The sequence below is a fragment of the Diospyros lotus genome, chromosome 5 (genome assembly GCF_014633365.1).
Source record: "Diospyros lotus cultivar Yz01 chromosome 5, ASM1463336v1, whole genome shotgun sequence".
NCBI classification, from domain to species: domain Eukaryota; kingdom Viridiplantae; phylum Streptophyta; class Magnoliopsida; order Ericales; family Ebenaceae; genus Diospyros; species Diospyros lotus.
The window spans coordinates 37,539,289-37,563,010 of record NC_068342.1 but is presented as its reverse complement, the minus strand read 5'-3'; the positions used below and the strand labels follow the sequence as shown (position 1 = coordinate 37,563,010).

Genomic DNA, 23,722 nt, shown 5'->3' with positions numbered 1-23,722 from the left:
CACTTGTTAGTTATTAGGAGAACCCAAGTACTTTTTTTTAGATTTAAGAAACAACTCTTAGATATCTTCTTTCTTTTTAGAAGATACAAGAACGAAACAATCAGTTTATTGATGTTGGAAGTGTTAAAGGAGTCTTCCAACATATTATTTATGGGTCTAATGGAAATCATAGGTATAAGAAGAAACACTATGAAATAAAGATTTTTTTTTTAGATCATATTTCGATTGTTAATATAATATATAAGGATCGCTACTACAAAGAGAATTTCACATACGCCCATGATGATTAGTATTTGAAGCAAAACATAGGATATATTTATTGAAACATAATTAGCATTACGCCATTACCAGAATACATGTCTAATATTGTCAAACCACTATAGATATATATATATATATGTTCATACATAGTACATACTGTGATCTCAACTAGGATCTGCAATGGCTGCTGCTTCCATGACAAAGCATTATTCAAACACACACACACACACATTCTTTTGTAACGGTTGAATTTCGTGGTTCAAGAAGATGACTCCTGGAGCCTGAAATCATCGATTTGGATGTTGTCGACGCCAAGATTCTTGAAGTTACTGAGCTTCCTGTTGGCATGGAACTTACCCCAGTTGTAGGGCCTGTACTTCGCGGGGCTTTGCTCCGTCACAAGCTCCTTCAATGGCTCCACCATCACACTGTGGTCGGGATTGAATAAGAACGGAATCGAAAACCTCTCCTTCTCCGAATTCACAATCACTCTGTGCTCCACACTCTTGTACTCGTCGTTGCTCCACACCTGAGTGATGCTGCCCACGTTGATGATGAAAGCCTCGGGGGTCGGCCGGACTCGGACCCACTCGCCGTCGGCCTTGCGCTTCACTTCCAGCCCTCCGACTTCGTCCTGGGCGAGGACGGTCAAGGCGCTGCTGTCCTTGTGGCTGCCGACGCCCAGAGCCAGGTGGGGGATTGGGCAAGGCGGGTAGTGGTTCAGCCGGATGAAGCTCGTGTGGTCGTTGAAGAAGCCGCTCAGGCGATTCTCCTGCAAGCCCAGGCTAAGTGAGATGAGTCGGAGTAGCTTGTGGGACAGTTTCTCCAGTTCGCCCGCATATTCTTCAAACGCCTCCCTGGTGACCAATGGCCTGTTCTTGTTAGTCATCCATGGCTGTTCTTGTTATCCCTAATATGTTTTAAATTAAATTCATTTTCAAGACAATTTGAACGTTACCTCAACTCGGGAAGATTCTCTGGCCATCTGTTAACCAGCTGCAGGAGCTCTCCGTCGGCGGGATCAAGCGAAGCCGGAAGAATAGTAGGGTTCTTGACAGTGAGATCAAGCACCTCCTTCCAGTCGCGGACATTCTTGGTTTGCTCAGTGTCATAGTAACCCTGCGGATTCACCTCGTCTCTCTTCACCTTCCTCTTCTCCTCCGGCGGCTGTGCGAAGAACCTCCTAGCCGCCTCCTCCAGCTTCCGGCGCGTCTCCGGCGGCACCCCATGGTTGATCACCTGGAAGAACCCCCAGTTCTTGCAGGCGGCCCCAATCTCCGCCACCAGATCTCCCATGGCGGCGTAACTGCTGCTGTCGAGGTCGATGAGTGGGATGCCGTGGGCTTCAGTGAAGGACAGCTTGGGCCTGTGTTGGGCTGGTTGGATGAAAGCCGGATCCACATCTCCCATGGCTGCTGCAGATTAATCCTAATAAAGCTTGTAATTAAACCCCCAATGTATATGAATGGCGGATTACTTTGTTGGATATGAAATGATGAAGCTTAATTATTAGAGTCAATGGGGACCAGGGACGGCTAATATAAATAGATATATAGGGGTTAATTTGTGTTCATTGAACCTGGACTGTTTCTTGCCTATTCTTGTGGTTGCTGTCATCCACCACATCGGACTTCATTTGTTTGCTTTCATTTGCAAGGAATATTTGTTAAACATCATGAATTATCAACTAATTAATAAAAAGTGTAAAATCCCCATAATTATCTTTAACAGCCAGTAGTCACAGGAAGTATCAAATTTATGTCCCATCGACGGTTCTAAAATCTCAAGAACAATGATGATCTTAAAATAAGATGTACTTTTGAGTCTTTGTTCATAAAAGATGAAAGATTGGAATTTGCTTACACTTTGGAATTGTAGCCGTTTTATACATAGTCTTGTTGTATTATTAGCTTGATGTTTATATACAAAGCTTCTTGTTAAGATATTACGTTAACGCAATAGGGATTGAGATAATATTTGTTTTATCAAATATGAATATATAATCTAATTGTATTGAGGCATGGGAGAAATTTCAATTTGTATCAATAATTTTAGAGAAGACAAAATTAGAATATGAAAATTAGACACGTCACATTGAAAACCATTAAATACAACGTTAATAATTTATGAAGTTAAGTTTAAGTGTTATAACGTGTCTAGACTTAAGTTTCATTCTAGGTGTTTAATAGTTGGCAAATGTTGCGGCTATTGTATTTTACCCCAATTTTGCTTGTAACTCAATTCCAAGCGCAATTTATGCCGTTTGATGTTTCATTCATTCACTAATTTTAACTTTGTTTTTGTAATTTAGATATAACTTGTGTTAGATGACATCTAGCTATTGTCATGCTATTAGAATAGGCCAAGGTCATATTTTTATCTCTATAATTTTATGTTTTTTCTTTTTTGTGGTTACTCGAACTTTGCATTATTTTTTATTACAACACTAGGCCATGCATTTTTAAGTTAATTGCATATCTCGTCAAATTTGAGTTTGATCTTGCAATACACGATCGTTGAAATACACAAATTATCCCTTTATTCAATGCAACTTATCTCCAAGAAACCCTTTCTTGTCAACCATCATCTCTGCCACAGTTTCTTCTTTCTGTGGTCGACGACGATTGAGATGCAAAGGATGGAGAAGAAATGGGTTAGGACAAATAAGGGGTGAGGGATTGGTGGAGATGGTCGTTGGCAACGAGGCTAGCTGGGCAATGTGTTTGGACAAGAAGTAGCCAGTAATGAGGCAGCGGAAGTGACAAGTATAGAGGATGGGGAGAAGTCGTTCTAGTCGTCAGAGAGAGAAATGGAGCTAAGGAATTGTCGAAGAGATGCAGTCAGAGAGAGTTGAGAAGACACCACTAAAATGAAAGAGGAGACGCCGAAGAAGACACATTCGAAGAGATGGAGAGAGTTGAATAGATGCTTAATGGAAAGGAGTTGAGGAGATACTGCCAAAAAGAGAAAGGATAAGCTAAAAAGAGAGGAGACGTTGAATAGAGAAAAATTTCTCTCAAATTTTTACAGTCTTCTGCAACATGTGATGTAGCTCTCTCCCATTAGCCTAGCAAGCAAGTTTTTACTCGATCGTGCCACTCTTCTACAAACATGTGTTACTTATGCCTCAATTGTCACATTGCTAAGGTGTTCAATTGACTCGAAAATATATAATTTCATAAGTTCAATTAAAACAACGAAGAGTTTAAATGTTTAAATGATTACACTAAAAAAATTATGACACGAACAATAAGGTTATTGTATGAATACGCTAGAAGTGATGATTAGAACCTTATTACGAACATGTTTGGTCTAAAAATGACACTCAAATGACTCAAACTGACCTTAAGATTACCGTATACATAATTTATTTTATTCTAGGCAGTGGCATGCCCTCTCATCCGAAGCCGCCTAGCGGCCTTTCCGCCATCATCGACGACAACGACGGTGTTGGTCAGCAGCACCTCATTGCCGTTAATAAATTCAATTGAAGCATTATCTGTATATATTTGTTAGCATTTCAACCAACCTCAACTTGGCTAAGATGGTACACTTTCTCTTGCCAGATACAATGGCCCAAAAAGGAAGTTGGTCGCCGGCCAGTTGGGTCCATCGCCGTAGATGTACCGGCAGTCTAGCACAGACTCTTGTCTCTTGAATGACTATGATGAAAGAAAATCAAAGTATCATATAACTCTCCTCAAATTCAAATTAGATATACATAGCTGTAAATAACCCATTTAGACGCCATGGTAGATCCAGGATCCGTACCTCTTGGAAAAGGGTGGAAATGTTAAGGGTTGGGCCAGGCATCAGGGCAGTGATGAACATAGCCACGGAAATTTTATCGGGAAAATTCTCCATGGCCTGGGAAGCGGCCATAGGAAGTTCTCCATGGAAGTTCTTGAATTTCAACCAGGGCAAAATTTTAGATTTAATATATATATATATTATTTTAAAACGAAAACTAATACATCATATCTAATCTAAATATTTGATTTATCGTGAATTTTTCATCAAATTTCAATTTAATTCTATGTTGAGAATTGCTTCAATTTATGGCAAATACTTTAATATTGGTTGTAATTGTATCTTAATTTGCTCTAACATATGCCTCTGCTAATGTGTCTTAATGTTGACTCATCAAACAAATCCATTCAAAACTCTAAAATGATGCACTTTGAAACCCAAAATTGCATTTTCTTCAGTTTAGAGACAAAGCGACGCAATGAAAGCATGCTGAATTCTCTAGGGTGGACTGGGTTGGACCCTTCCAGTTGGAAGCACATTGGACACCAAGGCAAAATCTCTATCTCAACTCCTTAAATCCATTATCAGAAACCGCTTTCGAGTCGCCATAAATCTTGTGCTACAATTCAACCATAGAAGTCTCAAATTCATCAGCTTAGTAGCGAATGTAACAACCCAAGAGATGAATCTAAGTTGGAACCCTAGCCCCTAGGACTGTAAATGAGTCGAGTCATTCAGACTTGTCTTGGTATTCAGCTCGAAAAAAACTCATTTGAGTTCGTTCATTAATTAAGTAAAAGAGCTGAGCTTGAGCCTAAATTTAAAACTTGAGTCTCGGCTCGTTAGCCCGTGAGCTAATTTGATTAGAGGCTTGTGAGCAGCCTGATTAAAAGTTTGCGATTAAATATATATATTATGAATATATTATTTAACATACATACATATATTATTACATACAACACAACATCATCATCACTTTTCCTCTTTCTCTATCTAAGAAACCCTTTCCTATCTCTATAATACCCCGAGAGCCCAAAATCAGGTCTAAACCCCAATCTCCCAAATAGATGCTCGTTGTTATTTTTGTTCCCCACCAATTTTCCTCTCACTCTCTTTGTCTTTTTGAATTTAAAACTATATATTATTTAAAAAAATTTAAAATTTTTTGTATATATATTATTTATACTTTATAATTTTTTAAAAATATTTATATTTTATAATTTTTTTAAAAAATTTTAAAATAAATAAGAAAAAAAATATGGGGGATGGGAAGGAAGTTTAACGACGGGTAGATGCCCATCGCTAACCCCTTCCCCATCCCCACTAATCCCCCCCTCCCTCCCTTCCTCTTGCCTTTTTTAATTTATAAATATATATTATTTATATTTTATAAGTTTTTTCAAATATTTGAAATGTATTTTTTAAAAATTTTAAAATAAATAAGGGAGAAAAATTCCTTAGGATGTCTCCCTCTCCCTTTTTAAATCCCCCTACCTTATAAATCCCCCCCCCCCCCTATTTGCACTCTCTCTCTTCCCCTTACCCCTTAATTTGTACTCTTTGTCCCATTCTCAAAATTCTATCTAATAATTTTTGTTGTAAAGATTTCATTTAGAAGATACGAGTATCGTCAAAATTGATAAGGTAATATTTTATTATTTTTATTTTTAAATACATCTTTGAATATTTTTTAAATAAAAAATATTTATGTTAGTTATAGATTGTTTTGTTTTAACTGATATGTTAAACAAATAAAATAGCATCAACATATCATTTTTAGCTGTTAATTTATAATAATTAGCTGTTACTTGATTAATATCTCTGTTAGTTACTTTTTAATGATTAACTATTAATTTTAATTTCTCTATTATTTATATTTATTGCATGTATATTATTATTTATTTTATATTTATATAGTTGTATATTCTGTATATATTATTGTGTATTGTGTATATATTATTGATGATTTAAATGATAAATCATTATAAAATGGGTAAACTAGAAATAAAAAATTATTATGTCAATTTGTTTTTTAATGAAATATTAATTATATATAAAAAATAAAATGAATATAAATTGATTTGTAAAAATTGTTTTTAAGTAGTATTTATTAAATATATTATAATGATTTTAAATAAAAAGCTTATTATTTTAATTAGTTCTCATTTGTATTTTAAAATTAGAAGTATAAATATAATGTTATAAATATTGTTGGTGAGTTATTTATTTGTTAAATATAAGTTTTAAAATTATAAATACAAAAATAATATTATAAATTTTAATAAAAAAAATTATTTGTTTGAGAAAAAATTTAAAACTATGTATGTATAAAGTGTAATAAAAAATAATATTTATAAACTTCAATAATTAAGAAATAAACTATAAATTATTTTTATTATGAAGATTTAAAAAGTAATTAGATTTAAGTAATGAGGGCAACGAGGGTGATGAACAAAATATAGATTCCAGTAGTGATGATTGTTAATTGTAACAGAATATTTATAATTTATTAATTGACATAATTGAGTTGAATTTTATATTTATTTTTGTTATCTTATATATTTATATGAATTTAAATTTAAAATATTTTAATATTTATTTTTGTCTCTAAATTAATGATTATATAGATAATTTTTTATTTCTATTCAATTAATTAAAATAAATTATTAATTACCAAGAATTTATTTATATATTTATATTAAATAAATATAAAAATTTACATTCAAATTTTAATTTATATATTTTTATTATTATTATTATTTTACTTACATTTAAATTTTTTTATTTATTTTTTTGAATCAGCAACCGAACAATCCCATCACTGATTAGCGACAGAAAAATTCCCCATTACTGAAACCATTTGTCGCTAAAATTTAGCGACACCAATTTTAGCAATGGAATTGGTTCATCACTAAATCTATCGCTAAATAATTTATTGACGAAATTTTAGTTTTAGCGACGAATCTTTCTATCGCTAAAAGCTGAATTTTTTATAGTGACCTCCAACCTCCATCATCCGTCGTCCACCACTTCCATTGCCCATGGTCGCCTCTCCGTGGATGTATATATGTAGATGTATATGTATGTATTTAATATATATATAGGATATAATTCATCACTTTATATCACTTTATCTTTAACCTAAAGAAATCATGATTTTGAATTTCAAGCACTGCGATATTCAAGTTTTAAATGAGTTGGCATGATGAATCAGTATTAAGATATATTAGCGTGTCAACTCATCTTATTATATTAGTTGTGTCATATGTCAGAACATATTAGGATATAATTGCAATTAATTTAAAAAATTAAGTATAAATTGAAATAATTCTTAAAATTAAATTAAATTAAAAATTAACGAAAAATTCAGGATAAATCAAGTGATTAGACCTATTTTTTTCTTTGAATTTGGTGCATATTTTTGAACAAGTTTATGGAAGTTATTGAATTTCAACCAGGGAAAATTTTCTATTTTAATATATATAAATATATGTATTACCCATATATATTAAAAAAAAACAATTGGATTAGTGACACTTCATTATTGACACTCGCTTTAAATTCAAAATTTAATTTATAGGAGATGAGGTTTAATTTATAGTGCTTTCAAGTAGTACCAAAATTTAAGGTTGTGGATTTTAACTTTTTGATGCCCTTTAGTGTGATTATTTTTTTTTTATATAATTTCTTATACATAAAAAAAAAATCTGAAAATCAATATTTCGTGAGTGCAGACCATATTGATTGGGCCTAGTTTTAGTTATTGGGCCTATATCAGTTAAAGAAACAGCCCAGGCGACTTCAAGTCCATCAACCCAATTCCATTTCTTCAACTTATATAAATAAGGACTGGGATTGTGGACTCAGATTTTAAAACTTTGGATACATTAACAAGATTTCACACACACCCATGATGATTAGTGTTTGAAGCAAAACATAGGATATATTTATTGAAACATAATTAGCATTACGCCATTACCAGTATACATGTCTAATATTGTCAAACCACTATATATATATATATATATATGTTCATACATAGTACATACTGTGATCAACACGGATCTGCAATGGCTGCTGCTTCCATGACAAAGCATTATTCAAACACACACACACATTATTTTGTAACGGTTGAATTTCATGGTTCAAGAAGATCACTCCTGGAGCCTGAAATCATCGATTTGGATGTTGTCGACGCCAAGATTCTTGAAGTTACTGAGCTTCCTGTTGGCATGGAACTTACCCCAGTTGTAGGGCCTGTACTTCGCGGGGCTTTGCTCCGTCACAAGCTCCTTCAATGGCTCCACCATCACACTGTGGTCGGGATTGAAGAAGAACGGAATCGAAAACCTCTCCTTCTCCGAATTCACAATCACTCTGTGCTCCACACTCTTGTACTCGTCGTTGCTCCACACCTGAGTGATGCTGCCCACGTTGATGATGAAAGCCTCGGGGGTTGGCCGGACTCGGACCCACTCGCCGTCGGCCTTGCGCTTCACTTCCAGCCCTCCGACTTCGTCCTGGGCGAGGACGGTCAAGGCGCTGCTGTCCTTGTGGCTGCCGACGCCCAGAGCCAGGTGGGGGATTGGGCAAGGCGGGTAGTGGTTCAGCCGGATGAAGCTCGTGTGGTCGTTGAAGAAGCCGCTCAGGCGATTCTCCTGCAAGCCCAGGCTAAGTGAGATGAGTCGGAGTAGCTTGTGGGACAGTTTCTCCAGTTCGCCCGCATATTCTTCAAACGCCTCCCTGGTGACCAATGGCCTGTTCTTGTTAGTCATCCATGGCTGTTCTTGTTATCCCTAATATGTTTTAAATTAAATTCATTTTCAAGACAATTTGAACGTTACCTCAACTCGGGAAGATTCTCTGGCCATCTGTTAACCAGCTGCAGGAGCTCTCCGTCGGCGGGATCAAGCGAAGCCGGAAGAATAGTAGGGTTCTTGACAGTGAGATCAAGCACCTCCTTCCAGTCGCGGACATTCTTGGTTTGCTCAGTGTCATAGTAACCCTGCGGATTCACCTCGTCTCTCTTCACCTTCCTCTTCTCCTCCGGCGGCTGTGCGAAGAACCTCCTAGCCGCCTCCTCCAGCTTCCGGCGCGTCTCCGGCGGCACCCCATGGTTGATCACCTGGAAGAACCCCCAGTTCTTGCAGGCGGCCCCAATCTCCGCCACCAGATCTCCCATGGCGGCGTAACTGCTGCTGTTGAGGTCGATGAGTGGGATGCCGTGGGCTTCAGTGAAGGACAGCTTGGGCCTGTGTTGGGCTGGTTGGATGAAAGCCGGATCCACATCTCCCATGGCTGCTGCAAATTAATCCTAATAAAGCTTGTAATTAAACCCCAATGTATATGAATGGCGGATTACTTCGTTGGATATGAAATGATGAAGCTTAATTATTAGCGGCAGTGGGGACTGGGGACGGCTAATATACGTATATATAGAGGTTTGTGTTCTTTGAACCTGGACGTGTCTTGCATGTTTAAGGTTTCCTGACAATTTTCTTGTTCATAAAAGTGTAAAATCCCCATAATTATCTTTAACGGCCAGTAGTCACAGGAAGTATTAAATTTCGTGTTTAGCTCTTTCATTGATGTCAGCTCATACGTATACATTCCCGTATGTCCCATCGACTGTTCTAATTAAAATCCCAAGAACAGTGGATGCCCCATGCATTGACTGTTCTAACATCCCAAGATAATATGAACTACTTTTGAGTCTTTGTTCATAAAAGATGGAAGATTGGAACTTGTTTACACTTTGGAATTGTAGCCGTTTTATATATAGTATTGTTGTATTACCTTGATGTTTATTCAAAGTTTGTGGCTAAGATGTTTACGGCGCCAACAATAAGCTTATTATATGCATACGCTAGAAGTGATTTAAATTGACCTTAAGGTGATAAAATTCTTTGGATGGGACAACTACAAGTACATTACCATATACATAATTTTAAATAATTTTTATCCAGATATATAATTTTTGTTTTAAAAGATGTAATATGTTTTATTTTTTAAAATTTTTATTTTCATTTTTGAAGCTTGAGAACTATTCTATCTTTCTATTTTTTTGCATTATTTTATTTTTAAAATTTTTAAGTAAGAATATAAAAAATTGATATATTATATTTAAATTCCATGTGATTTAAGATTTTTGTGACGAATAAATTTATTAATGTATTATAAACTAGTCTATTCACGAGTTATTTGTGTACTTCTAATTGAGTATGTTCACGAACCTTTAATTGAACATACTCACGGGTCTTTAATAGAATATGTTCACGAGATTTAACGAGTTGAGTTATATTTAAAACTTAATTACAAATCAAGTTTTAAAGTCAAGCTCAAACTCAACTTGTTTATCTTAAGAAATAGTCCAAACGAGTTTTTATCGAGTTGAATATTGAATTCCTCAAAAACGAATTGACTTATTTGCGACTATATAATAGAAAAAGCACATGTCACTCGAGCACTGACCCACATGTCGCTTCCGCCTTTGGTAGGGATATTCATACCCATCAATATATATAGTTTTAGGATTTGTTTGGCTAGGTTTTTATTTTTGGAGCTTTAAAGCTATGTAGTGTTTAAGCTGTTTATATAGCATTTAAGTTGGGTAGCGTTTTAGTTGATAACGTGTTTAGATAAATATACTTTTAAACTATCAGTTAATAGTTATATGTTTGGTTTGAAAGAGCTGATAAGTTATTACAACTTGATAAAAAGATGAAAATAAACATATTGTTGAATGATGTAAAATTTTACAGATATTAATAAATTATACATAATTATTAAAAATATATTAATACAATATTGTTATATGTATATTATATATGTTATATATAACAACAATATATATTATTATGTGTTTTATATATATATATACACATACACACAAACAATGGCAGTGTGGAGGAAAAGCATGGACGAAGAAGATAAGGGTGGGGATAGCGACAGGTAGCGATCGATGGGGCGACGAACGACCGGCGACAGAGGAATAGTTGAAGCAAATAAGGGTGATAACCAATGGAGGAAACGATGGGGGCTGTAATATTTTGTATTGGCATAAGGTTGCCACGTAATTTCGAGGAGCTTAGGATACTGAAAAGTGGATTTTATAGAAAAATAAATCACCAAATCAGCTGCAGAGAGTACCCTAGGGCTTAGATGTCTAAAGAAAATAGTATATCAGTATCAAGTATTCTGAAATAAGATGGTAACGGATTCCCGAGAAGTCAACGGGACCCCAAGTAGGGCTATATTAAATATAGGAAACAACCTTTAAGAGGTTTCAAGAAGAAATGTAATACCCAAGAGTAATTTGAGGACAAAAATGATATTTGATAAAGGGCATAAATGGAATTGTGGAAAAAATAAGACTATAGGATACACTAATACAGCTTTAGACGACCAAATTAGTCGGAGGGAGTACCCCGAATCCTAGATGGACAAGGAAAATTGTATAGAAACGACAAGTGATTTAAATTATGATTTTTAGTGAAAAAAGAAATGAGATCGGGAAGAATTTTCGGTACAGCAAAAATACAGCTGCCAATAAGCTCGTATTACCGAATTGTTATAAGCGATGTCCAAAAAGTCAACGGAGAGTGTCAAGGACTAGTATTCGATGCGTAGAACAACCCTTAAGTGGTTTCAGGTAGGATCGAATGGGTTTGAGGTCAAATCAATCAATCGGGCTTAAGTGTAATTTTTTAAAAATGCCCGAGGGAGGTCAAAACGATAAATTTTCAAAAATTTCAAGGGAGAAATGAGAAGTAATAATCTTGAGGGTCTTAGTGATGGTGCTAGAGAGATCAGGGGCTTGAGGGTAAGGGCCAAAATGCAAAAGAGAAATTTCAAAGGGCCAAAGTGCAATTTTTAGAAAGTTGTACAAGCATGGCCGATTTGGCCATAGATTTGGCCGGAAAATCCGGCCATTTGATAGCTCAGGACCGTCAGGGAGTGGCCTAGGGTGGTCTAGGAGGCGTGGGGAAGAAACTTTGGTCGGAAATTGGCCATGTGGGGGTCGGATTTTGGCTATAAATAGCCAAGGATTTCGGCCGAATTTGAATCATCAAATCGCTCAAGTTTGAGAGCGAATCGAGGGAAACCAATAAAGGGCTTTTGATCCTTGAGGGAAGAGGATCATTTCTGGAGATTTTGGGAATTTTTGGGGTGGTATAGATGTGTTTTTGCATTCGGCCGTATGTATATATATGTATATATATCGAGTGAAAATGAAATTGGGTTGTAGAGTGATCGATTGAGCGATCTAATAAGGGGATTTTGGTCGCAAGGCGATGGGTAATTGATCTGGAAAGTTTCGTGTCAATCAGAATTCAAATCGAAGGTCAATTTGGCTTGCCGGAAAACGTAAAGCTTCGTCGAAGCCGGACTGTAAATCGTCAAATCGGGCAGCTTTCGGTAAGTTTTTCTGCCATGTGAGGGTTCCATTGTGATCGAGTTAAAGAGAGCTTCAAGATGGTGTCTTCAGATCAACCATCTGAGAAGGTCGCCGGTGGCCGTCACCTGAGAAGATGACCGGAGGTATTTTCTGTGTTTTTTAAATACTGAAAATATAGAAAATTCGATACAAAATAGAATTAAAGGAATTAAAATTCTGGAAAAATATCCAGAAATTCAAGAAGGATGAATAGTTTATTTTGATAAATTTTTATCTTGGAAATTTCTTGAGGAGATAATTATTTTGGATTTTTGAAAGGAAAGGTAAATGGAAAGGTAAATGGAAAATAAATAGGAGGGATTTTTATAAAATTCCGAAAAAATTCCAGAAGTATAAGGAATTTATTTGATGAGTTTTGGTGATTTTTATTGAAGTATATTCGAAGTAAATCGATGAGAAATAAATTTTCTCAAGGAAAAGTAATTATGGAAATTTGAGAAAATAGGAGAAAAATCTGGAAAATTTTCTGAAAATCCCATAGGCTTATAAATATTGTTTTATGAATCATTATGGATAAAAATTTGGAAAAATGATTGAATAGGTATTTATTAGGAATTATTGAGAGAAAAAAAAGGAGAAAATAAGATAAAAATTATGAGAAATTTGAGAAAATAGATATTTATTTTCCTTTGAATGCATACAATGTCTAGGGTATCATTAAAGCTCCAGGTTGAACTAGAGAGCACCTGGCACGATAATCGAGGTCGATCGGGCACGTATTTCGAGAAATCTTGAATTTAGCCCAAGGTGAGTGTTCGCCTCCAACTTTGTTTTGACTTGTGAGTGGTTCTACCCGAAATGACCTTGAGTGACATGTGAATGGTTTACTATGAATGTTCATCCCTATGGCTTGGTTTATTATGGTTGTCCAAACAATTATTTACACATGCATTGAATTTCGTACGGTAAATTGCATACATTGAGATGTTGATTTTAGGCATGTTATGATTTTTCGGCATTGGCTTGTTTTGTGTCGTCCGTGTGGGACGTGGGGTTGTTAACTTGTGACGTAGTCCAGAGTGACAGCACTCGGGATGCATACCAAGGATTAATGCTCGGTGACCCACTTGGGACGGGACTGAGACGGACTTCACCCTACGGGACCCAAGTGGCGGGGCTGAGAATGGACACCACCCCGGTTGTTGGCTCAAGTGGCGGGGCTGTGAGTGGACACCACCCCAGGTTCCTTTGAGCAATAGCATTAATGCCGAGGTGACATCGATTCCGAGGATAGTGCTGATGTGACACTCTTGGGGCTAGGGTTGCGTTGGGTTTTGGAATGCTTTTGAGTTGGAGTGTAAAGCCTAAGAATGACAATGAGGTGATTCCCAGGTTCATACGTCGAGGTTGTCCCTCTTAAGTAGGATTATTTTGCCAATGGGCTGAAGTGGTCGTGTCGCCTTTAGAGAGATTGCATTTTCCTCGGTTAGGGTTAAGTGCTATGTGAGATTCTCTTAGGCTGGTGCATGTCGGGATTTATCAATTTTGTATATGATTTTTCATATCTGCATAAAACATTTTTGAACTCTCACTTAGATGATTCAACATCTAATTTGAACTATGTCTCTGGAATATTCAAATGTTCCAAGTGAAAGCAGTGGTGCCAAGGGAAAGAATGTCATCGAGATGTAACTACTATGTTTTCGTAGGTTTTGTCTATGATTACGATGTTCAGAGGTTGTGTAATATTTTTATATTTTCATGTGAAACATCGATTTGGATATTGTAAAGGAATTGTCGGTTATATATCATTGAGGTTTCGATCTTGCTTCCGCTGATGTGATTGTTAATACCTGTCTTAGTTTATTTATTCTTAAATTTTGATATGCTAAGAAGGTACGATCAGGATTGACGGGAAATGATTATGATGAAGGTATATGTATTGAGAGACTTATGTTGTGTATATGATATAAAAAATATATATATATATTCCTGAAATCTCGAGGTAATGCACGTTGTCCGAAAACGGGGCGTTACAAGAAACATAAGGATTTCGGTCAGCATATGATCCTACGTATAATCGAGTCTAAGTGTAATTTATTGATTTTGGTTGAGGGAGGTCAAAATGATGGTTTTTTTGAGTCTTCGGGGGTGGAATGAAGGGTTTAGATCTTATGGAGCTTAATAGAATAGTTGGATAATTCAGGGGCTTGAGATTAAGGGCCAAAAATGCAAAAGAAAGTTTCAAGGGGGCCAAAATGTAATTTTCGAAAACCTGCGCAGGCATGGCAGATCTAGCCGCAAGCTTGGCCAAAAAATCCAGAGAAATAGCAGCCAAATCTCGTCAGGGCATGGCCAAGGATGGTCCAAGAGGCGTGTGAGAGAAGCTATGGCCGATGATTGGCCACGTAGGGGTCGGTTTTGGCCTATAAATAATAAGGGGTTTTGGCCGATTTTAGAACAACAAATTGCTCGAGCTTGAGGGTGAATCGAAGGAAGCCAATAAGGGGCTTTTAATCCTTGAGTCAAGAGAAGAGTTTCTGAAAATTTTCGTGGGTTTTCAAGGTGGTTCGAGGGTGTTTCGAGGGTGGCCGGAAAGACGAGGCGGTCCTCCAATTCGCGCCTGTAACTGCCCGATCGGAAGCTTTTCGGTGTGCTTTCGGCCGAAGGTTGGTGCCATCTTGATCGACTGGTTGAGAGCTTCAAGGGGGTGCCCTCAGATCGGCCATCGAAGCCGTCACCGATGGCTGGAATTTGGAGAAGAAGGTGGTGCGTGAGCTGCATGCGCCACACTCCACGCACAGCCACGCGCCAGGCACGTGAGAAGGGCTATTTCAGTCATTTTTCTTCCAGTATTTTTCTATATTTATTTTAGGAATTATTGTGTTGAAAATTTTGGAGAAATGTTTGAGAAAATAATTATTTTAGAATTATCAAGGAAGAAAATAGAAGAAATTATGAAAAAAATTGAGGAAAATGGATTTTGATGCTTTGTAATTAAATATGGTGTTTAAGGAGTATTATGGCTCGAGGTTGAGTATAAGTACGAGTGTTGTGATTTGACACGCAAATCGATGCGGTACACGAGGATCGAGGCAATCCGAATTCATCTGAGGTGAGTGGTTCTACCGAAAAAACTTGTTTGTGGCATGTGAATGGTTTCTTGTGAGTTGTTCAATCCAATTCATGTGCATATTCTTATTACTTTTGATCACTTTTGATTTATTGTGAGTGGTTGGTTTCGTGCGATGGTTCGTCCAAACGATTATTTACACATGCATTGAATTTCGTACGGTAAATTGCATACACTAAAATGTTGATTTTATGTTATGCATGTTATGATTTTCGGCATTGGCATGTTATGTGTTGTCCATGTGGGACATGGATTGTTAACCTGTGACGTGGCCCTTGAGTGATAGCACTCGGGATGTGTGTCGAGGATTAATGCTATGTGACCCACTTGGGACGGGGCTAAGACGGACTTCACCCTACGATACTCAAGTGGCGAGGCTGAGAGTGTACACCATCCCGATTGTTGGCTCAAGTGGCGGGGCTGAGAGTGGATACCACCCCAAGTTCCTTTAACCAATAACATTAATACCGAGGTGTCGTTGATTTCGGGAATAGTGCTGATGTGATACTCTTGGGGCTAGAGTTGCGTTGGGTTTTGGAATACTTTTGAGTAGGAGCGTAATGTCTAACAATGACAATGGGGTGATTCCCGACTTCATATGTCGAGTTTGTCCTTCTTAAACAGGATTGTGTTTGCTAATTGGTCGATATGGTCGTGTCGCCTTTAGAGAGATTACATTTTCCCCGGTTAGGGCTAAGTGCTATGTGGGATTCTCTTAGGCTGGGGCATGTCAGAATTTGTAGGTTTTATATATGATTTTGCATATCTTTATGAAAATATTTTTGAACTCTCACTTAGATGATTCAACATCTAATTTGGATTATGTCCCTGAAATATTCAAACGTTCTAGATAAAAGCAATGGCGCCAAGGGAAAGGATGTCATCGAGATGTAGCTGTTATGTTAGTTTTCGTAAATCTTTGTCTATGATTACGATATTCAGAAGTTATGTAATATTTTAATATTTTCATGTGAAACATCGATTTGGTATTAAAAGAAATTTGTCGGTTATATATCATTGAGGTTTCGATTCTGCTTCCGCTAATATGATTGATATTGCCTGTCTTAGTTTATTAATTATTAAATTTAATATGCTAAGAAGGTATAATTCGGGATTGTCAGGTAATGATTATGATGAGGGTATGTATATCGAGAGATTTATGTTGTGTGTATGATGTTGAAAAAAATATATATATTCCCGAAATCTCGAGATAATACGCGTTCTGGGAAGACAGGGCGTTACAGGGGCAGCGACCGATGTTGTGCAATGGTTGACGAGAAGCGACTGGTGGGGGCGACGACAATGGCTGACGGTGACGATCGAAAGAGCTGGAGCGACAGGCAACAGGAAGTAGAGGTTGAAGAAAAAGGGCATGACTAAAAATTAGTAAAAATAATGAGAGTAAAATGGTAAAATAGTTGGTCAACACAACTTATAAATTAACAGCATATTGGAAAAGTTGATGGAAGCTCCCTCCCATCAACTTTTGCAAAATGATATGATAATAACGTTTAAACTATCTAACTTAAATGTTTGTGAGGTACACTCAAATACCTATCAACTTTTGCCTAATAACTTATAAGCAGTCAAACCGCTTTGCCAAACATGCTTTGATTGAGAAGCATAGAAAACTTCATGTCATGCAGTGGGTAATGGATTAAATTTCTGGAAGCATATAAATTGGCATATCCTTCTTCAATATATATATATATATAACCCCACCCATCAATGAATTAAACATGCTAATCACTTGCTTTGTAAATATTACAAATTAACAAATGCTTCATTATATTTCAAGTACTGATCAATCCAGTTCAGAACCAAACATTGCACCCAGCTGCTAGCACTGTTGTAAATAATTAAGCGCAAGCAAGCGCGTGCGCAGGCGCACACACACACACACATATATATATAATAATGCATGTACGGATGGATGGTGGATGTCAGGATCGATGATGAAATGATTTAGTGAAGATCATTCGAGGCGGATAGGCTGAAATGATAGATCTGGAGGTTATCGACATGGAGCTTCTTGTAATTGCTGAGGTTTTTGGTAGTGATGAACTTTCCCCAGTTGAAAGCCCTGTACTTGGGAGGACTATGCTCACCAACCAACTCTTCCAGGGGCTCAACCACGGTGATGTGTGCTGGGTTGAAGAAGAAGGAAATCGAGAACCTCTCCCTCTCCGAGTTCACCGTCACCCTGTGCTCCACACTCTCGTACCTATCATTGCTCCACACCTGCTCCAATACTTTATTTTATGAGTCATGAAATTTGTTAGAGGACAAATTTGATAGGTAAGTGTATAGGATGTTATATCGCGATTTTTGTTTATCCTTTACTTTTTTTCTCCCATTCTCTTGCTCTAGCAACCGACCTCCACCATCGACATTCTTGTTGTCGTTTCTCGCCTCTCGCCGCCTCACCTGCTCTTGCTGCCACCTTTTCTCGCCACTACAATCTCATCGCCTCACGGTTGCCACCTTGCCTGGTGTCACTGCGATATCCTCCAGTAATTGGCTCGTCTCTTACCATCGCGGCAAGGCAACAATCGAGAGGTGGTGAGGTTGTAGCGGCGAGAGCAAGCGAGTCGGTGAAGAATGGCAGCCAAAGGGTCGTAGATGGAGGTTCGGTTGCACTTGCGAGGATGCAGTGGCGAGAGAAATGAGAGAGAAATGAGAGGTTGCTGGAAGGGAAAGAGCCAAAATGGTCACGGAGAAAGGAGATGAATGGGATTATTCTTATTTTATAATACACACACATATATATATATATAACTTAATTTGAAGTGGATGCAAATTTATTAATTTACCTGAATAATATCGCCAACGTTGATGATATAAGCATTGGGGGTAGGTTTAACTCGGACCCATTCCTCGTCGGACTTTCGGCGTGCTTCGAGGCCTCCAACATCATCCTGAGCAAGAACAGTCATCCCAACTACGTCCTTGTGCCGGCCGACGCCGAGGGCCAGGTCGGGAACGGGGCAGCGCGGATAGTAGTTGAGTCGCAGAAAGCTGGTCTGATCGTCGAAGAAGTTCTTGAGGCGGTTTCCCGAAAGGCCTAAACTCAGGGAGATCAATTCCAATAGCTTATAAGCTAGTTTTTCAATTTCTACGACGTACGCTTCCCACACTTTCCTGGTGAAAGAGAGGTTTAGGATTTAGGGTTAATGATGTGATTAGTTAATAATTAAGTTAAGAAACTTATATATAAATTAGATCTTTTATGCTAATCTCATTCACGGGTAGCAATTAAATTGAATTTTGTATTTTATTTGATAGAATTTGATCAGTTACCCATTCGAAAATGCACTGTAGATGGAATTAATTTGAACCTAACCTGAAGTTAGGAGGGTAATTGGGCCATTGATTATGGAGCAACACCACTTCCCTGTCATCAGGCTCGGGAGAGGCCGGAATGATGGTCGGAACTTTCCGGACAAAATCGTAGACCTCCTTCCAGTCCCGGACGTTCTTGGTGTGCTCGCCGTCATGGTATCCCACCGGATTCTTCTCGTCTCTCCTCACCTTGAGCTTCTCGTCCAAGGACTGCGCAAAGAACTTTCTCGACGCCGACTCCATCTTCTCCCGACAGGCCAACGGTACTCCGTGGTTGATGACCTGGAAGAAGCCCCAGGTCTCGCAGGCACTGCCGATCTCATCGGCCAGGGCGGCGACTGCGGCAGAGTCGGAGGAGTTGATGGCGGAGAGATCGATGAGAGGGATGCCCTCGGCTTCGACGACGGCGGGCTTCGGCCGGTGCTCAAGGGCTTGGATGAATGCAGCATCAACCTCTACCATGGCGGTGAAGGAATCTGGGCAAAGGCAAATGACGATGCAAAAACTGGAGACGCGCTGACGCTTGTCCGCAATATAGACAAGAATGACGAAAATTATGGAAGGGACCTGGAAGGTTTTCTAGAAGTGAAGAAGTGGCTGAGCTGCCGTCAAAATGGATAATGCTATGGATAATGCTAGGTAGGGGTGGCAATTGCAACCCACCTCGTGGGAATTAAACCAAAATTGAACTGATCAATGTAATTAAAGATCGTTTGATTAGGTAAAGAATTGGTTTGAGAAAAAATTGAATATTATTTTAATAGGTATAGTTTGATTATGATTTTTATTAAATTTAAAATAAAACTCAAACCGAATATGTGGGTAATCAAACTAAATATATATATATAATATATTTATTTATTTAATATATTATATATACACATAATATATATATTGACTAATACTTTTTTTTACAAGTATTTTAATTAATGCATTACAAATATATAAAATATTTAACATTTATAAAGTAATTAACAAATAAAAATATAATATAATCTTAAATTATTTTATTTTTATCAATCAAATAATTATTAATAAAAATAACTAATTAAATATTTAAAAAAAATCCTTCGGAAGATTATGAATCAAATTTAAAAAATCATGATTAAAATTAAAATCGAATGGTTTGATTATAGTTTTTAATTTTTAAAACTAATGGATAATGGTTTGGTTTTAGTTTTAATAGTTTAAATTTGGTTTGATTATAGTTTTGACAAAAACCAAAACCAAACTGATCCATTGCCAACCCTAATACTAGATCAGAGTCGGCACAACGAAATTTAGGGATTTAGGCTAAAAGATTTGTCTAGATCTTCTCCAGAGTATTAATTTTTTTATAAAAAATAAATAATATATCTTTTTATATAAATATTTTATTATTTTATTAAATAAAAAAATTAAAATTCAATAAACTTCAAATATAATAATCTCTTAACAATAATAAATTTTCAACTAAAATCTAATGTCTCAAAGATAAAAAGAAAAACAGCCAAACAACTTACTAGTAAATAAAGAAAAATAAAATTAATTTTTTTTTAAACTCTAAGATGGTCAGTACGAGCAAAAAAAACTATACATTCTTGATTCTCTTTTAGAAGGAAACAAAACAAAATATTAAACTGATAGCATTAAAAAGATAAAATTCACTAATAATGAGCAACTTTTCTTTTTACAAATATTTGTTAAACTATGTTAACCTTTATGTAAAATCAATTCTTTTTATCTTTTGAGATGCAAAATTGTTGATTAAATCTCCATAATCAAGTTTATCTAATAAATCATGTTCAATAAAAAATGTTTGATGGGAAGAAGAAAAAATTAAGAAGGGAAAGTGAATTTTATGAAATATTGGGATTATGGGATTTGGGAACAATAGGCAGCGATGATAAAAAATTAAAAAATGGAGAAGGGAAATTAAAAAGATTTATAATGTTTTTGTATTTATTTTTTAATAAAATATATATTATTAAAAATAAAAATATATATTATGAATTTTTAAAATTAGAGATCTTCTAATTTTGAGGGTTTTATGCCACCGTATATATGACTTCACTATTGGGCTAATCCTGTGCGAGATCAACAACTCTGTTGACAACTTTATTGGCAACTCATGCCAAAATTATACCTCTGCCCCAAGTTCCAATTAAAGAGATGGATAATGCTATATGGCCAATTGGAGTGAATATTTGGTTAACAACTCAAGTTGAAATTACACATCTATCCTTACCATAATTACAGATCTACCCTTGCCAATATTTTGAAATCCCGCTCATATCTTCTTCTTCTTCCTCTCTCTCTCTCTCTCTCTCATTCTCTACCATTATCGTTTTCTTCCTCATTCTTATAGATCTAAGAGCTCCTAGAATTTGGAATTTGCTTTTACAAGTTGTGTGCGTGTGTCTCTCTCTCTTTTTCTCTCATTACAACATCTCCAGCCAGATCTAGGCAAGTCCAACATCGTCTCTCTGGCCAGGTTCTGGTGGTGCTTGGTCTAGATCTTACGTCTTCGACGTACTCTCTCTTTCTCTCTCGTTTATCGTGCAGTGCGTGACCTGCCGGTAGTGCGTCTCCTACGCCTCTAGTGTCCCTTGGTCCGTTCTCTTTCTCTAGTATCTCCTTTGGTCGTCACCTACGTTGACAGCAACGTCAAAGACAAAAAAGCCACCTATGTCACCGGCGAGCTCGAAGACAAAGGAAACCCCAACAACAAGTGACATAAGTATGAATTTTTTTCCCCAAATCTGCCATAGTTTCCTCAAACATTTACATTTACATTTAAGTTTTAGTTTGTATTAAAAGAAACAAAAAAAAAACAAACTAAACCAAAGTTTCAATTTGTGTTAGTGTTAGGTTTTGCACAACAAATTGGGTAAATCTTTACTCTGGTATTTAGAAGCTTTTTTCTTGAAACAATGTCATCAACATGTTGGCAACAGATAATTATCATATTCTATGGAGCTTGTCACATATTTGGATGGACAATAAGTAATAAACATATCTCAAAAAATAGCTTACTATTTGATTTTGATGAGCTCACTCGCAAAAACAGATTTATGAAAAGAAGTACATATATACAAACAGCATAAGAGCAAACTATAATTGAAATGTGATGTGTTAAATTAAGTCTAAGATGTTTTTTGTTGACAAGAAGTTACTGTTGTTTCTTAATGTATTTCCAAGTGATGTGTTTTGTGAAGGGTAATTCTTTTAAGAGGTAATGCCTTACATATATGTATGCATAATATCATAACATATGAAATATGACATTGCTATTGTTGTAGGTCACAAAGAAAGTATACAGAATGTATTGTATTGGTAATGTCTTATTCAAATGTGGTTTGCACAATTTATTAGAAAATTATTGATATAACATAAGAAAAACAAAATTTCTGTAGATAATGCAAATTTTATAGTTAACATTGTATTCTCATTTGATTGTATTTTGTTTTGATCCAGGAAATCATATTATGCTTGCGAAATCATTTGAAGATAATTTGAAAACTTTCGTTGATAATAAGAAAATTTTTGAAAATAGTGAATGTCCTGCTTTAAATGATTGGAGAAAACAATCCTAAAACCAAAAGCCTATGATATCTCATCAAGGAAGATCCCCCGAAACCTATTTGTCTTGTAACGAATAGTGAGGGTTTATAGCTTTTGTTTGTACAAAATTTGTATCATTTATTGGTTAAGTGGATTTTTCCCATTGTTGTGTTATTGTGGACATAGGTCTGTTGAGAACAACAATCAACAATCCACGTTGAACTTATATTTTCTTTTTTGTTTTGATTTCTGTATTCGATATGTGTAATCCGATCCTAGCACAAAAAAATTCTCAACCATGCATAGATTACTGCAAACTTACTGTTATCTACAGTGTCATTGTGTTCTGTACAAGTAAATGTGTGTTTATATCATCAGCTTCTCAATTCCTATTCTTTGTGTAATATGAACTCATCAGGATAAAGACCAAGAAACAGTGATTTATTTATTTAAATCTTTCCTGAGGTTCACACAGAAAAAGAAAGAACTTTGCTCTCAAAATTCAACTCTTGACTCTATCTCTCCTCCTACATTTGTCAACTGGTCTGATATAGAGAATAGGCAACGAGGCCTACTGTTTTATGATTAAAGAACTTGAAAACAAATAAACAAATGGCACTAACTCCTCTTTTTTATCAGTTTGTAACATTTACAGAGCTAAATGAGTGGATAATTATATATCAAGTGAGCAATTATTTTTAGCTTAGAAATGAATCAAAAAAAGAGTCGTCCTTGGGTTCTTCCTTGGTTCTGGACAACCCATTATCTGCTTGTAATTGCTCCAGAAAGGAGCCTGGAGAGTTTCTAAACCCTAAGGGTAGCCACCACTGCCCGTGCTGCCGGGACATCATGGCTATACTTCTCTTCATAGGTAGTGATCACAACCCTTGACGTTATCATCATCAAACATTTTTCTAGTCAACCACCAAGCAATTTTGACCACTGAATAGATGCAACATAATTCAAACAGAAGCATAACAGTTTAGGTCATTCAAGTTTAAATCTTCCATTACTTGCTTGGGCAAATATACAACATTGATTGAAAGAATAATGAAACAGTAGAAATGAATCATTTAATTTAATTGTGATAGAGAAACTCTGCACCCATAAACTCCAGAAAATTATCGTAACCACCCATAAACTCCATTATGTTCTAGAACTTGAGAAAATTATCGTAACCACCCAAATAGTGATGTAGTCGTCAAAAGATCTCAAGTGATGTAGCTGATGTGATATCATAACTCTAGATACATGCGAGGACTTCTCCAATATGTTAGTTTTTAGACAGATAATTG

The 23,722-nt window shown here is 36.3% G+C and overlaps 3 protein-coding genes across 5 annotated transcripts; all 3 read right to left on the bottom strand.

Annotated features, from left to right (window-relative positions):
• Positions 1-308: 308 nt before the first annotated feature.
• Positions 309-1,728, bottom strand: LOC127801022 (protein DMR6-LIKE OXYGENASE 2-like). Of its 2 annotated transcripts, none has more exons than XM_052335793.1 (2): positions 1,220-1,728; positions 309-1,133 (listed from the first exon to the last, which is right to left on the bottom strand). In XM_052335793.1, exons 1-2 carry the CDS (start codon positions 1,669-1,671, stop codon positions 521-523), a joined length of 1,065 nt encoding a protein of 354 aa, XP_052191753.1. In that variant the 5' UTR covers positions 1,672-1,728; the 3' UTR covers positions 309-520. The 2 variants fall into 2 exon arrangements, with proteins under 2 accessions (XP_052191753.1, XP_052191754.1); XM_052335794.1 differs by having other exon boundaries at positions 334-1,118; positions 1,220-1,718.
• A 6,206-nt stretch (positions 1,729-7,934) lies between these two features.
• Positions 7,935-9,423, bottom strand: LOC127801023 (protein DMR6-LIKE OXYGENASE 2-like). Of its 2 annotated transcripts, none has more exons than XM_052335795.1 (2): positions 8,856-9,423; positions 7,935-8,769 (listed from the first exon to the last, which is right to left on the bottom strand). In XM_052335795.1, exons 1-2 carry the CDS (start codon positions 9,305-9,307, stop codon positions 8,166-8,168), a joined length of 1,056 nt encoding a protein of 351 aa, XP_052191755.1. In that variant the 5' UTR covers positions 9,308-9,423; the 3' UTR covers positions 7,935-8,165. The 2 variants fall into 2 exon arrangements, with proteins under 2 accessions (XP_052191755.1, XP_052191756.1); XM_052335796.1 differs by having other exon boundaries at positions 7,935-8,754.
• A 7,869-nt stretch (positions 9,424-17,292) lies between these two features.
• On the bottom strand, positions 17,293-19,485 carry LOC127801267 (jasmonate-induced oxygenase 2-like). Its single transcript, XM_052336209.1, has 3 exons — positions 18,886-19,485; positions 18,356-18,683; positions 17,293-17,783 (listed from the first exon to the last, which is right to left on the bottom strand). Exons 1-3 carry the CDS (start codon positions 19,344-19,346, stop codon positions 17,508-17,510), a joined length of 1,065 nt encoding a protein of 354 aa, XP_052192169.1. The 5' UTR covers positions 19,347-19,485; the 3' UTR covers positions 17,293-17,507.
• Positions 19,486-23,722: the final 4,237 nt, after the last annotated feature.

Bases quoted from the DNA above. Each gene is read 5' to 3' on its own strand.
- LOC127801022 (XM_052335793.1), bottom strand. From the start codon at position 1,671: ATGGGAGATGTGGATCCGGCTTTCATCCAACCAGCCCAACACAGGCCC. The intron at 1,134-1,219 runs GTAACGTTCAAA...TAACAAGAACAG, and splicing joins GAGAATCTTCCCGAGTTGAG to GCCATTGGTCACCAGGGAGG.
- LOC127801023 (XM_052335795.1), bottom strand. From the start codon at position 9,307: ATGGGAGATGTGGATCCGGCTTTCATCCAACCAGCCCAACACAGGCCC. The intron at 8,770-8,855 runs GTAACGTTCAAA...TAACAAGAACAG, and splicing joins GAGAATCTTCCCGAGTTGAG to GCCATTGGTCACCAGGGAGG.
- LOC127801267 (XM_052336209.1), bottom strand. From the start codon at position 19,346: ATGGTAGAGGTTGATGCTGCATTCATCCAAGCCCTTGAGCACCGGCCG. The intron at 18,684-18,885 runs GTTAGGTTCAAA...CTCTTTCACCAG, and splicing joins AATTACCCTCCTAACTTCAG to GAAAGTGTGGGAAGCGTACG. The intron at 17,784-18,355 runs GTAAATTAATAA...GTATTGGAGCAG, and splicing joins ACGTTGGCGATATTATTCAG to GTGTGGAGCAATGATAGGTA.